The 15,145-nt window shown below is 43.5% G+C and overlaps 1 protein-coding gene across 10 annotated transcripts in view; it reads left to right on the plus strand.

The window, feature by feature from the left end:
* The window catches only part of RPS6KA5 (ribosomal protein S6 kinase A5), a 116,343-nt gene that overhangs the window by 80,793 nt on the left and 20,405 nt on the right, over nucleotides 1-15,145 (plus strand). For all 10 annotated transcript variants that reach the window (XM_036427835.2, XM_036427912.2, XM_045572574.1 and 7 more), the window contains 2 exons: nucleotides 9,267-9,417; nucleotides 13,410-13,571. In XM_036427835.2, the coding sequence (XP_036283728.1) occupies nucleotides 9,267-9,417; nucleotides 13,410-13,571 (313 nt within the window). The remainder of the gene's footprint in view (nucleotides 1-9,266; nucleotides 9,418-13,409; nucleotides 13,572-15,145) is intronic.

Here is a 15,145-nt window from a genome sequence, read left to right on the forward strand (position 1 = left end):
GGGAAGCAGTGCTACAGCTGTCCACTCCGGTGGCACCTGCGGTATCATGGAGAACCATCGGTAAACTTGGCCTGAGTCTTCTCATAAGGCACAGAGAAGGCAGCGTAGCAGAAGTGGGGCCCATGGACATTTGGGCTAATTCTTTATGAAGCTGACTTGTGCATTCAAGGCCTGCTCCATTTGATGATGGACTATTGCTGTGCATTCCCAACTCTATGGCTTCATGCATCAGATACAACCCAGTGTATGATGGGCATCTCAGACTGTATGAAACTTGGGGGCCATGGTTACGTGTTTTAGTCTGTTAAGGCCTAGCAATAGACCAGTAGCTGTTTCTCAAAAGGGGTGTAGTTATCTGCAGAGGATGGCAGGCTTTTGCTCTGCAATTCTAGGGGCCTGTGCTTCATTCATCTTCCAGGGCTGCCAAAGCTCTGCCACTGACCCCTCAAGCACCGTTGGGCCTGCTGGATCCTATGGCCCACGTGACACAGCAGCCCGGGCCTGTTGCAGAGCCTTCTCTTGTTCTGGCCCCCATTCGGCAGCAGTTTTTCGGGTCACTTGTTAAATGGGCTGGAGTAACACACTCAAATGAGGAATACGTTTCCCTTTTGGGTGTTGGAAGGGTCAGATTCAACAACTCATCCTTCACCTTAGAAGCGATATCTTGGCATTGTCCCACACCACTGCACCCCTAGAAATCATTAGGATAGGAGCCCCTGAATTTTGTTTTCCACCTTCTGACACACAATATCGTACCAATAAGTCTAGATTAGTTGCTACTCCTTGTTCACTAGGTCCAATCAGCGTAAGGTCATCAATATAATGGACCAGTGTGATATCTGATGGAAGGGAAAGGTGATGAAAATCTTTTAGAACTAAGTTATGATACAGGGTTGGAGAATTGATGTACATAGCCCAATGGTAGGACACTGCTGACTCTTTTCATGGGCCTTATGAACAGGGATGGAGAAAAAGGCATATGCCAGGTCACCTGCAGCATAACCTGTACCAAGGAATGTGTTAAGATGCTCAAGCAATGAAGCCACGCGTGGAAGAGCAGCTGCATTGGGCTCAACCACACGTGGTTGAAACATGTCATAATCCACTGTCATTCTTCAAGTTTCATCTGTCTTCTGCACAGGCCCCATAGGTGAATTGAATGGGGGCGTGATGAGATCACCACACCTACATCTTTCAAGTCCTTGATGGTGGCTGTAACCTCGGCAATCCCCCAGAATGCAGTACTGTTTTTGGTTTACTGTGTTTCTGGGCAGAGACCGTTCTAATGCTTTCACCCGGCCTTTCCAACCATAATTGTCCTCACGCCACAGGTCAGGGCACCAATGTGGGGGTTCTGCCAGCTGCTAAGTATGTCTGTTCCAGTGCGCTCTGGAACTGCAGAAATAACCACAGGATGGTTCAGGACCCACTGAATCCACCGTGAGATGGACCTGAGCTAAAGTGCCATTGATCACCTGACCTCCACAAGCCTCTGCCTGATTGGGGGTGCGCCACAGAGACGTTAGGGTCTCCTGGAATTAGTGTCAGTTCAGAACCAGTGTCTAATAATCTTTTTACATTCCGATTATTTCCTTTTTCCAGTGTACAGTTAGTCTGGCACAAGGTCCCTTTGGGGAAGTCTGGGAGAAAGATTAACAACATACATTTCCAAGTCCCTTTCTCAAACTGACCCACCCTCTTCATTCAAGAGGTACTGGGAAAGTACACTGGTTCAGGTGGGGAAATTTTTTGAGAGGCAGTTGATGGAGAAGAGGGCAAGGTTGATGACAAAGGGACACAAGGAACTGGAAGGGGATGGGTATGTTCATGATCTTGACTGTGGCAATGGCTTCACAGGTGTATACATACATCAAAGCTGATCAAGTTGTCTACTTTGTATGTGGGAAGTGTGTTGTACATCAATTCTACTTCAACTGAAAATTTTAAATGAACCTTTTACAGGAAAGGTTAGGAAGTACGTATAAATAACTTCTTGCTGTCCCAGCTAGTTAATACCGAAGTTAAGAGATAGGACTGTTTCTTGTTAAGTTCACAGTTAAAATCATCGTCAGTTATTAAAAATACTATAATAAATATGATTTGGCTTATCTTAAGTGGGCTTTTTGATGGTTTGAAAATGTTTCACAATTTTATAAAACCTTGCCTATAGTCTTGAGAGTTAGGTCCCTTTGCACAGCCATACCTGTCATGGTGACAGGTGCAAAGGGTGGGCTCAACCTGACAGCATTAAGAAGTGGCTCCTCTGAGTGAGTCCCCTCTTCTGGATTCCAGGACACAAGCAATCTTCTTTGTGAGTTTTCTCTCCAGCACAGGGCTCCCTGTCGAGAGATAGCATGTTGCTGGTTGTGATGGCAGGAGCATTCTGATCAAAGTGTTGTTCACATTTAAACTACTCTTAAGTGCCTTGAGCTCAATCAGTTGGCATTCTGTTTTAGCAAGAGAAAAAGAGCCTAAGTCAAATTCTTAAAATCTTAAAACTAGAGCAGATTTTTCAAGAATTCAGATAGAATTTTCCCTTTAGTTAATTATTCGCTTTGTCATGTTGTTAAGATTTTGTTTAAAAGCTGGTGTTAACTTATGATTTCATGGTTTCTTTGTGGCATTTATTTTTTGTTCCTGAAATTCACAAACAATGCAACGACCATGTTATCTTACATTACCTTTCCCTTTCAAGATAATCATTCTGATTTTCTTTCCTGGTGTAAAATCGTTCAGTCTGTTCTTTTAAAAATAATATATCATTGTCTTATCCCCAAATGTCCTAATTAACGAGGGCTTTTTCTCATCACTTAATTCTTTTATTCCTTAATTATTGTGATCTTCTCTGAACTCTGCATATCTTCTATAGTTTTTACTTGAGATGTTTCAAAATAATGTATTTTTCAAGTTACCTACTTGCCTATTGTTGTCTACAGGTAGCCTAAAATTAGGACAAGCTTGTTTTTCTGGTCCATCAAATTGCAAAATAAAACAATTTAGAATGCGAATAAAACCTCAGGGATGTAAGAATCCTTCATCAGAGTCCCCGATAGTCATCTCCTCTGTGTGGGTGCCATTGATGAATAGATAGCATGATTGTAGGCATTTCCAAGGAAGCCCCTTCAACAGAACAACTTTAGTTGTATAGCTGTTTTTCCGCTTAAAATAAGTGGAATTACCTTCCTCTAACCTCTGCATGTCAGTCCTGGTGCTGTCCTCTGAAAACAGAGGGAAGTTCTGTTGTTTCTCCCAGACGTTGCTTTAGGGATTTGAAAGTAGTTTTACCTAGGGTTCCCTTTCCAGTTCTCTTACTGTTTCTATGAAATCATTTCCCGGCTCCTCATATCTTGTACCACCTTGGACAATACTAAATTGACATTATTATAGATTTGAATGATTGCTCTTTAGCTTTCTATGAGTCTCTTTTTTTTTTATTAAATATATTTTTATTTTCTTTTTTTAGAGAGAGAGAAAGGGGGAGGGAGAGAGAGATAGAAATATCAATGAGAGAAAACATCAGTCAGCTGTCTCCTGCACACCCCTCACCAGGGATCGAGGCTGCACCCCAGGCATGTGCCCTGACTGAGAATCCAACCATGACCTCTTGGTGCATAGGATGAAGTTTAACCACTGAGTCACACTGGCTGGGCTCTTATGTTTATTTCATGCTTGTAGCATCTGTGTTTTTTTTTCTTACTAATGTATTTCCTACTAGCTTCTATTGCCTTGTATAGAACTTCTGTTAGGGTGTATGTTACTGCTGCATGGGGAGGTGTCCACCTTTCCGGTCACTGGGACTTCCTTCGATTTTCCTGCCTGCACTTCCAAGCATTGGAACTTTGTAAAACATGATCATCGAATATTCCTTCACCTAGGAACCAGGACACAGAGCTTCTGTTCGTGGCTCTTCCATCATCTCTGACAGGGTTGTTTGTCTCACTTCCTCTGCCTTTGAAATGTAGGAAATGTTTGCCAAAAAATGTTTTTTGGTTCCTCATTTTCTATCAATAAGGCATACTTTCTTAATATGTTCGTTGTACTATTAAATAACGTTATTAAGTTCAGGTCTAAGTGGTATCAAAACAATGATATTAAACAAAAGTTCTAATTGTGCTAGTTAGGTCAGGGCTTGGCAGACCACAGACCCATTCTGCTGCTCATCTTCTTGAGCTAAGAAGAGATTTTAGCAGCTCCCACTCTTTCGAGCACAAGGTGCCTTCCCGGCTCCCTTTCCTCCCCCAGGCGCCTTAGCTTTACCTTTCTCCAGAACGCCAAGGGCCCTTCTTTTGCCTCTGTAACTTTCTAAATTTCCTCTTATAGTTTGGGGGCGAGGGGGGCGAAGAGAATGGATTTTATAGTCTTAAATAGTTGAAAAAGTCAAAAGATGAACAGTGCTTTGTGGCATGTGAAAATTACATGAAAGTGGGATTTCACTGCCCACAGGAACATTTTATCAGAACCCAGCCGTGCTCATTCATTTGCTGTCATCTCTGGCTTCGTTCCTGCTCCTGCCGCAGGGTTGAATAGTTGCCACAGAGACTGGATAGCTCTCTGAGTCTACAGTATTTATTGCCTGGCCTTGTATTAGCGATCCATTATCCATTGCTAGGAAACAAATGACCTAAAAACGTTTATTATCTCAGAGCTTCTGTGGATCAGCTTTACTAAGTCCTTTGCTTCAAGGTCACTCCAAGGCTGCAAAGTGTTGGCTCAACTGGGAAAGGAGCTGCTTCCCAGGCATGGGTTGTTGGCAGGATTCGGATCCGTAGGGTTGTTGGCGGGATTCAGTTCCGTATGGTTGTTGGCCTAAAGCCTCAGATTCTCGCTGGCTATTGGCTGAAGATCACCTACCATTCCTTGCCATGTTGGCCTGTCCAACATGGTATCTTGCTTCTTCAGAGCATGCAAGCTAGGAAGGCAGTAGAGGGAGTCTGCTAGGAAGATGGAATTTGTAAGCTGATTGTGAAAGTGGCACCATCATCTTTCTTGTTGATGTTGGTTAGGAGACAGTGGTTATTGGGGACCATCTGAGAAGTCCATCTACCACAAGTCCTTAGGTAATTAATTTATTTGTCCTCCCAAGATGTGCTTTTTTTGTTGATTATTTTAATAAATTGATTTTGCATATGATGGTATAATATTCTAAAACAAAATCAAGCAGTAATTTGTTGAATTTTTATATTTTATCCATGTTACTCATAACACCGTGAATTAACTCATATATATATATATATATATATATATATATATATATATATATATATATATATATAAAAGCCTAAGCAACTGTTTGACTGGTAGCTGTGGCATGCACTGACTACTAGGAGGCAGATGCTCCAACCAGTAGGTTACCCTGCTGCTGGGTCTGGCTGATCGGGACTGGGCAAGACAGGCCGGACATGCCCTGGAAGTCCTCCTGCGGTCACTCCGTGGCCCTGATTGTGTACCGGTGGGGTCCCTTGGCTTGGCCTGCACCCTCTTGTAATCGGGGACCCCTCGGGGGATGTCAGAGAGCCACAGGCCAGGTCAAGAGACCCCACCGGTGCACATGCACGAATTCCTGCACCAGGCCTCTAGTTTGTAATAAAATCTTTTTCTGTTTATAGATGTGTTGTTTTCAGAGTTATATATAGAGTAATTACAATATTATTATTATATCTTACCTTCTTTTGAAAAGAGATTATATTTCCTTTTTCCTTGGATTTCTTCTTTATGATCAAATCATTTATTGGCATGTTTTATAAAATCTTCTTGATTCCTAGTGTGCTGTTCAACTTTTCTTCTCATTTTAGGTATTATGTACCCAATAGCAACATCTCTGTTCCCAGGTTTTTGCTTTTGTTTTTTGCTTGTTATTCCCAAGTCTGCTGTCACAGTAGCTATTCATCTACACATTATTTCACACGAACCAATTGCAGCAGCTGAAGACGAGAGTGAAATGACCCTCCCTTCACATTCTTCAGCCTTCTTTTTCTTGTTTTCTTTCATCATCCTTCAGATTCATTTACATCTGCTTTACAGATTCACTTACATCTGTAGAACTGGATCCTACTGTATTACTCATTTGTCCTCTGAAGCACTCTCTAGAAAGGTGGAGAGGGTTTAGAGTCCTGAATAAAACACAGGGCAGAAATTTGACTTAGCTTTCTAGCTGGAGGCAGAGTGCATCAACCTAACATCAAACACGGCTTCATCCGGGTCCTGTCAATAGCGTTGGCCTGGTTTCCCAGCCCAGAAAGGCACACCCGGCTCTCAGCGATGAGATCAGGTGGGTGAGTATGGACCACCTCAACATGGGAAACGCAACATGGAAGCTACATCACACAACTCCCATGAGCACAGCTTCCCAGCCCCCACACGACCCTTGGGGATAAGAGAGAGCACACAGTTTGCTGGAAGCATTTTAACAGCCCTGGGCCAGACAACCTCCCCAGCCAGGTGCAGGTCACCTCTCGGGTTATTTCACAATAACCAGGCATGGCTGACATTTCACATGGATGTTGATCGATTCATTTCAAGGAAACTGTAAGAAGATAAATCCAAGGTCATCTTCCCAGGAGAAAGGTTTAAGCCTCCTAGGAGCCCCCTCTCTCTACCATCCCACCCCAGTTTCTTCTCTTCCTGGCAGGCAGTGTCCTACCAGGAACGGCATCAGCCCTCCACACCTGCTGAGGAGACCCTGGGCCGCTCATTTACCACCACACCGAGGAGGAGTCTCTTGCGTGGCTCCTGCTCTCACTGCTCCAAGCTGGGATGGTGATGCCTCATCTGTGAGGCTCTACTGCTGGTTCTGGCCATATTATTTTCACGTGGGAAAGGCGAGGATTCGGGACTACCATACCGCTCTCCCTGTTCCCTCATCAGCATGTTTTCAACAGGAATTCCTTCAGACTTCTACTCAGTTTCTTCCTGACCTGATCCCTGACTCGTCCGAATCTAGAACTCTAGTTCCCTGTACCTGCCAGCCACCCTGGTTGTATGCGGTCTGTGTGCCCTGGGTGTACACAGGTCTCCTCCTGCTCCCCCTCCCGTTCCGGCATCTCGGTGGGCCATCCCTGTTTTCAGGCGCTCCCTGCTCTCTCAGAGCCCTTCCTTTTGTGGCTGAACCCACCATGGGTCAACATGACTGACCATTTCTTTCCCTCGTGACCAGCACGCAGTCGACTTCCATTCAGCGGCAGAGGACTAGGTTGAGGAAGTAATAGTATAGAGTCAGAACCTCAGAGGATGTCAGTCCAGGGCTCAGAAAAGAATGCCCGCAACCGTGTGTCTTTATTCTGATCCTCTTGCACAGCACATTCCTGCCTGCGTGGCAGAGGCCCATTCCAGGTTGGGAAATGGAAAAGGAAGTGCTTGCTTTTCTCTGAGGGACAGGGCTCCCAGTTTCTCTGTCAGACATGAGGGGCCAGATCTGAGGGGAGGATTGTCTCTGATGCTGAAAATCCTGCTGAGCGGTGAGCAAGAGGAGAATGTAAAGAATCGAGATGAAAAGAGGTCACTGCTCATCTTTTCACTTGTTCTACCATCATCCCCTACCTTCTCCAGATGGAGTGCTAGAAATGGAAGTAGCTTTGCATTGAACAGCACTGCTGGAGTTTTTAGTAAAAATTTACAGTCCACTGTTGTTTCACAGATTCTCAAGGGCTACTTGCTACAGACTCCATTTATGGAAGTACTAGAAGCCCGGTGCATGAATTCGCGCACCAGTGGTGTCCCTTGGCCTGGCCTGCGGGATCGGGCTGAAATCAGCTCTCCAGTATCCCCCGAGGGGTCCCAGATTGCTAGAGGGTGCAGGCCAGGCAGAGGGACTCTACTGGTGCACTATCAGGCTGGGGATGGCCAGCCAGGGAGAGACCACAGGAGGGCTCTAGGGTGTGCTGGGCACATCTCACTCTGTCCCAATTAGCCAGACCCCAGCAGCAAACTCACCTACCAGTCGGAGCATCTGCCACCTGGTGGTCACTGCACATTGTAGCAAGCTGTTGATCAACCTTAACATATCATTAGCGTATTATGCTTTGATTGGTTGAATGGCTGACCAGATGACTGGACACTTAGCATATTAGGCTTTTATTATATAGGATATCAGTTGCTCTTTTATCAAGTATTTGCTGTGCTTCATGCTATACATCCTATCTTAGGTCATTTAAACGCTGAAATACCCATTTCAGGTAGATACAGTTGTTATCCCCATTTTATAGTTGATAAAATCAAGATAAAAAGAGATGAACTGCCTCAAGGTCACACAGCCAGTAAGCAGCAGAATTTAACTCTGAGAATGAACTTAGTCTGGCTGCACAGTCCATATTCTTACCACACTGTACTATCTTACAAACTTATTATCTGTTTTGACCCCAAACAATTATTCATATTTTAATGCACAGCAGGGGGCCTTTTTGTAAACCCAAATAATGGAGGAACTGTGTGTCTCCATGATTGTATTAAGCTTCTGAATTTCTATGTCCCTTCCACTCTTTCTTTCTCGTGAAATTATTGATCTGGCTTTTCGGGGGGGGTGGGGGGGGGCAAAAGTAGTTATTTGAATTGGATTGATCTCTTCTGTGGTCTTAGAATAAATTCAGATATTTCATCAAGGAGCTGGATTGTCATCACTTTTTACTTTCCATACTAAGGAGCAGACTTGACTCTGTCCTTGAGTGGCAGTTGCCTTCCAGAGCCTGCCCGTCTGTTTCATTGTGGTAGGAAGTGAAGCAGAAACCCAGGTTGTTCGGATATCAAGAGCAGAGCCACATTCAGGTGGTCTGACTCTCCGCCTCAGTCTTCCTTCCCGCTGCACTGCCGCTGGCCCCTTATGTTTGCTGGCATGCAGGGAAAGACGAGCGAGGCGGGAATGGTTCGGGGTCTCATTTGTCCTCTCAAATTTGGGTACTGAACTCACTTCCCTGAATTTGTTAAGAGTTGCTTCCATGGTGAAATCTTGCATTGTAGGGTTGAGTCCATAGGTAGGTGGTCTTGTCTTTTTCATTTCTTTCATTCCAAACTTTCCTTTTCATTTCTTCCCAATTAAATATTCGGGATGGTGGCTTCTTGTTAGGATTGATTTATGTTGAAAAGGGACCCAGTACTTTTTGTTTCTGCTTATTTAAGTTTCAGAAATTTGATTTCATATTTTGAATATCCTTGTCTCTGTTTTTCACATGTGTTCAATTCCCAAGTGCACTGTGCTCTTCTTGTTTTTGCTAAGAATACCGTCCCTATCACTTCGCCCTCTGATTGTTTTAACCACAAGTTTTATCTGCCTACAGGAGAATATTAAAAAGTGAGCCTCCGTACCCCAAAGATATGAGTGCTTTAGCTAAAGACCTAATTCAGCGCCTCCTGAGGAAAGATCCTAAGAAAAGATTGGGATGTGGTCCGCGTGATGCAGATGAAGTCAAAGAGCATCTCTTTTTTCAGGTGAAATTTACTGAACAGATCTGTGCCCTGCTGGTCCCACTGTTCAAATGTGAAATAAATGAACATGGTCTTTTTTGAGTTGTTTTCTCCCTATTTTCATGTACATGGCACTTTTTTCTTTTTTCTTTTTTTATGACGGGGACCATTTAGGAAGGATCAAAATTCGAGTGGCAGAGACCTGAGTGGTCTCTTTCTCTCTAAATGAAGTGGGGGGTTGAGGAGCTGGGATCATTTATGATCACAAGATTTAAGCATATGAACTGAGGAGACTTTCATTATATGATTTGCTTCTCTTTCAGTTCATGATCCATCGTGTTACAACTTTTAGATAATGATTTTCTCTCTTCTTTTCCCAGGAGAAATCTCAGAGAATTCAAAAATCTCCCTATTTCTTAGTTACATGTCTATAACACTTTGAGAATCACTCATTTATTTTCTTGGTACTTGAGACAGTGCTTTTCCTCTTCTGAATAAGCCTAATGAGACCACGCAACAGGATGCCAACACAGCTGCTCAACTAAGTTTGCTCATTTTTGTCTAAAAAAAACCCGCAAAATGTTAGATAACTAGATAACTTGGGGAGGGGGAGGGGGACGGGGAGTTGAATTTACTGAGTTGGCTGTTTCAATTATTTCAGTCTAAATGGTCAACTTGGGATACCATGACCTTGATTTCTAATACCCCGAGCTCCTGGCTTTTAAATAATTTCATCATATCAACAGCATAACCTAAATATTTCTGGTCTAAAGGGACATCCAAGTTTTATTTTTATTCTACAAAATGAACTTTTACATTATTAGCACCAAAACAAATGAAAATAGCTACCAATGCAAAGAAAAAACTCTGCTATAGAGTAAGCTTTCGCATTATTTATTGTTTTTAAATATAGAACAAACAGTGATTGAGAGTAAGAATTATCTCTACTTCTATGCTCAAAAAAATGCAATTATTTCAGTCTCTGTATTTAGTGGGAAATACATTTAGAATAAAATTAATTTCTCAGTATGCACATTTCGTAGATTCGTGTGGCATAAAAAGGTTAATGTTTGAACAAACCATTTCATATATCTTGTTCAGAAGTTTGGCTAAAAAATTAATAAAATAAAATTTTAAAAAGTATTCAAACGAAATATTTCAATCAGATTTTCCTAGAATTTTTTTTCTCTCCACGATTCCCTGTGTTTATTAATATTACAATATATCTACCCTTCATATTAGATAAAATTCTTTTCTCTGTAGCTTGGAATAGTAATCTTAGGTTATTTAATTGCCTTGACTTTTTAAATGATAAGGACACTTAAGGAAAAAACAGAATTCTACTTGTAAAGATCTAAATGGAGTAGAGGTGGAAAGGGTTATAATAGCGTTCAGTTTTCTACATACTAAACATTGTCCTGCTAACAACATATCTCTTTAAATTACCTCCTTACTCTAGAAGTTTCTCCTAATGGATGTGCACTAGCCAAGCACAAATCATAAAATGGAAAACATTGCAGCCACAGAGGAAAGGGCACTAGTAGGAAGTCAAGAAACTGTGTACAAATCCTGACCCCTCCGCAGGCTGATGTTTAAGTGAAATGGCTAATTCTTATTCCCAGACGCCATTCCCATCTGGGTCGAATAAAGGAGATAAATTAAATGATCTCTAAAACAACTGGAGCCGAAAAATTAGAACATTCTAGTTGAAAAATTTGAGCAACTTAATGATTTTATCTCCCTTACCTCCACAAGAGGGCATAATAAAAACATTTTACATTAGTTGATTAAACTTACACAATGTCATCAACCTAGAAATGCAGGTTTCACATTTTATCCTTTCTAAAATCAGTATACATCTTACAGTGGACAACATCTCACTGTTCTAATTGGAAATGTTTTTTCTTTCTTTCTTTTATATATTTTATTGATATTTTACAGAGAGGAGGGGAGAGAGATAGAGAGCTAGAAACGTCAATGAGAGAGACACATCGATCAGCTGCCTCTTGCACACCCCCCTACTGGGGATGTGCCCGCAACCAATGTACATGCCCTTGACTGGAATCGAACCTGGGACCCTTCAGTCCACAGACGGACACTCTACCACTGAGACAAACCGGTTTCGGCTTTTCTTTCTTTTTTAAAAATATTTTTTATTGATTTCAGAGAGAAAGGGGGAGGAAGAGAGAAAGAGAGAGAGAAACATCAGTAATGAGAGAGAATCACTGATCACTTACACTGAGCCTGCAACCTGGGCATGTGCCCTTGACCAGGATCAAACCTGGGACTCTTCGGTCTCCAGGCCAACACTTCATCCACTGAGCCAAACCAGCTAGGGCTACTTTTTTTTTTTCTTAATGGTGCATAAAATAATATCTTACTATCAATGATGACATCTTAGACTTGAAGACATACCTGAAAAGGATATCTGTAGAGCTCAGTTCAGTAAAGCATTGTCTGATGTTGTGTTAAGTGACAGAAGGAGCATATAAAAACAGCAGAGGGTTGCATCTGAATAATATAAGGCAGCAATTTATCAGGCAGTGAGTGTCTGCTATGTGTGGAAAGGGGGCTTGGATTATCCCATGGGAAGAGAAGAGGCAGTTTAAAAAGGCATGAATGCAGTTAAATGAGAAAGTCATTCATCAGTATGATAGTATCGTTTAAACTTATGGATGTCAGTAAATACGTGCCTTATGCTGCGTTTATTTTCTGATCTGTCCAGATGACCAGGAGGAAAGCTCGGTAACACTGCCTCTAGAGTAGGGGTGTCGAACTCAATCAGAGAAGGGGCCAAAATCTAAAATCCAGCCTAAATCACGGGCCAAATGGTTTACTGAACAGTCATAAACTGTCATTGTAATGGAAACGCAGCGGAATGCAGTGATGACAGCGCGGTGCGGGCCACATTGCAAGGCTTGGCGGGACGGATTTGGCCCGCGGGCCTTGGTTTGACACATGTGCTCTAGAGAATAGGAATGTGCCTTTAGACTTCATAGCATAGCCACCGGGCATCTTAAAGCCCTTTATTAGAGTTCGTTTTATTTTGCTTTGTTTTTCGGCTTAACCTTTCCCTGGAGGCCCAGAACAAAAGTTACTTTTCCTGTTGTCCCTAAGGGTAAACTAGGGTGTCCTGGTGCCCCCTAGAGGATATGATGAGACTCCATGTCAGGCCCTGCTAAGCTGCCTTCAGAAAATGTGCTCATGCTTATAAGTATACTAGAGTCCCAGCGCACAAAATTGTGTGGTTGGGGTCCCTAGGGCCTGGCCTCCTAGGATAAAGGCCATGTTCTGCCCGTTCACCAGTCCCCAGACGGAATGCCACCTTCACTGCTGGGCTGTCAGGCCGTTGGGATCACCAGCTCATCCCCAACTGCTCCAGGGCTCAGGACTGTGGGAAAGCGGGCACCAGCGACTTGACCTCCATGCGCCTATGCCGGGCTGGCCGCTGATAGAACGCGCTGCCTGCTCATGTGGGCACCACTGCTGCCACTGCTGCTGAGGCTTGAGGCACTGACAGAAGCTGCAGGGCGTGCCCACAGCCTACTCACTCTAGCGTGAACAGCCCCAAGTGGGAAGCATGTTCCATCAGCAGCTGGCCCAGCACATGCTCACCGAGGTGAAGTCACCAGCACCTGCTTTCCACAGGCCTGGGCCCCCGAGCAGCCAGGAATGAGCTGGTATTCCCAACAGCCTGACAGCCAGCCCAGTCCTCCCACCACCTACCCCAATTCCCCCGTTCACCATCGCTGATCCATTGGAGCCTGCGTGCCGGGGGCAGGGACCAAGAGGTGCTCAATGCACCTCATGGTGACTGGTCGTTTGGTCGTCATGGACACAGGCTTTTTATATATATTATATATAGATATATAGATATGTAAATCATTTAATCATTAATTTGAAATATATGCCTCTCTTTCCATGATCAATTAAAATTCTAATCTGGCTTTGTTAGTCTTAGAAAATATATTTCAACATTGCTGATTTCTATTTTGTACTTTCTTCATCTGTTTTAGAAAATAAATTGGGATGATTTAGCTGCCAAAAAAGTGCCCGCACCATTTAAGCCCGTCATCCGAGATGAATTAGATGTGAGTAACTTTGCGGAAGAGTTCACAGAAATGGATCCCACCTACTCCCCGGCGGCACTGCCCCAGAACTCCGAGAGGCTGTTTCAGGTGAGCTCCAGGCCGCGCGTGTGCATTGGCCACGCGTGTGCATTGGCCACGCATGCTTTGGAAGGAAAGGTTCACTTCCTGTGTGAACATTTATTTTGGCATTTAAAAAGCAGGATTCTCTAATATCTTCAACAATTTTAAATACAGAGATTTGAAAATTGTTAACTGAAGCTTATGGGTTTGTTAAATAGCAAACATTGTTTATGTGCTAATTTTTTATAGAAAAACTATTGATTTTTATCTCTGAAATTTTATCTCTTTTCAGGCTCTTTTATAGAAAACATAATACTACTTTCTTTTATCCCTATTTATATAAAATACCAGGGGCCCAGTGAACAACTTCATGCACCTTGAAAGGAACTATGGGCCATGAGGCTGTGGTAAACACTGGGGCGGGTCTCGCCCATCCTCCCTGACCTCACCCAGCCCCTCCCACTGCGGCACCTGGTCTCCTTCTGCTGGCAGCCCTGCTCCCACTGCCATCACTCCCGTGCACTGATGGCACTGGCCCTGCTCACACACGCTGACAACTCGGGGCTGGCACCAGCAGTGGGTGCAAGTGACAGCTGCTGCCCTGATTGCTCCTCTGGAGCAGGGGGAGATGGAGAAACCCTCAGGGGTGATCAGGGCCGGCAGCTGCTGCTCACACCCACTGATGGCGCCGAGTGATTGGGACTGGTGCTGGGCACCGGCAGCGGGTGTGAGCAGGGCCAGTATTAGCAGTGGATGTGAGCAGCAGCTCAGGTGCTGGCAGTGGGTGTGAGTGGGGCTGGCGCCAGCAGCAGGTGCAAGCCCTGGGCAGGACCATGGTGCACAGGAGCAAAGAATTTTCAGTAACCACTAGAGGCTCACCCCCAATGACAGTGACTGGTACCACGCCTTGGTCTGGCACCCCTGCTCACTTGCTCCACCATCCAGCTGCAGCCAATGCCCACCATGTTGCACACACGCCCCCTGGTGGTGAGCACACATCATAGCCACCAGTCGTTTTGTTTGTTCTGCCATTTGGTCTATTTGCATATTGGCTCTTTATTATATAGAATTCTTTAGTTCATAAATAATGTTATCTGATTCTTTGTCTTCAGTGAATAATCTTAACTGCTCAAAAAATGTTTAGAAAGAATTGTACTAATATATTTAGAAAAGAATCTTTCTCAGACTTAAGATGAAATAGTCTATTAAGTGGCATCATAGCTTCCCTCCTTTGACTCCCACAAATAAGTTTGGCTGCACCTGGCCATCCTGACCATGTCTGTGAACATTCATGACACTAATATCTAGCACTTGCCTGGGCACATAGTAGGTGTTTAGAAAAATGTTTATTGAACTAATGAATGTTCTAGCCTGAACAGATTAGTCATCCATCAGTGTGTCACTTTTGGTTCAAGACATCATTCTGCCACTTGATTTTTTCCTTTTCTAAAACTCAATTTTAAATTTAATAAGTCTAAGGAAATAGAATGAGACAAAAATTGCTGACTTAGAAACCAACTGGAATGTAATTTCTTTTTTTCCTAGTTTGGAAAACAGTGGCACTGGAACCACTTTGCTTAATACCTTAACTCAACCTTTTT

Source organism: Pipistrellus kuhlii, unplaced genomic scaffold (genome assembly GCF_014108245.1).
Source record: "Pipistrellus kuhlii isolate mPipKuh1 unplaced genomic scaffold, mPipKuh1.p scaffold_m20_p_1, whole genome shotgun sequence".
In the NCBI taxonomy this organism is placed as follows: Eukaryota; Metazoa; Chordata; class Mammalia; order Chiroptera; family Vespertilionidae; genus Pipistrellus; species Pipistrellus kuhlii.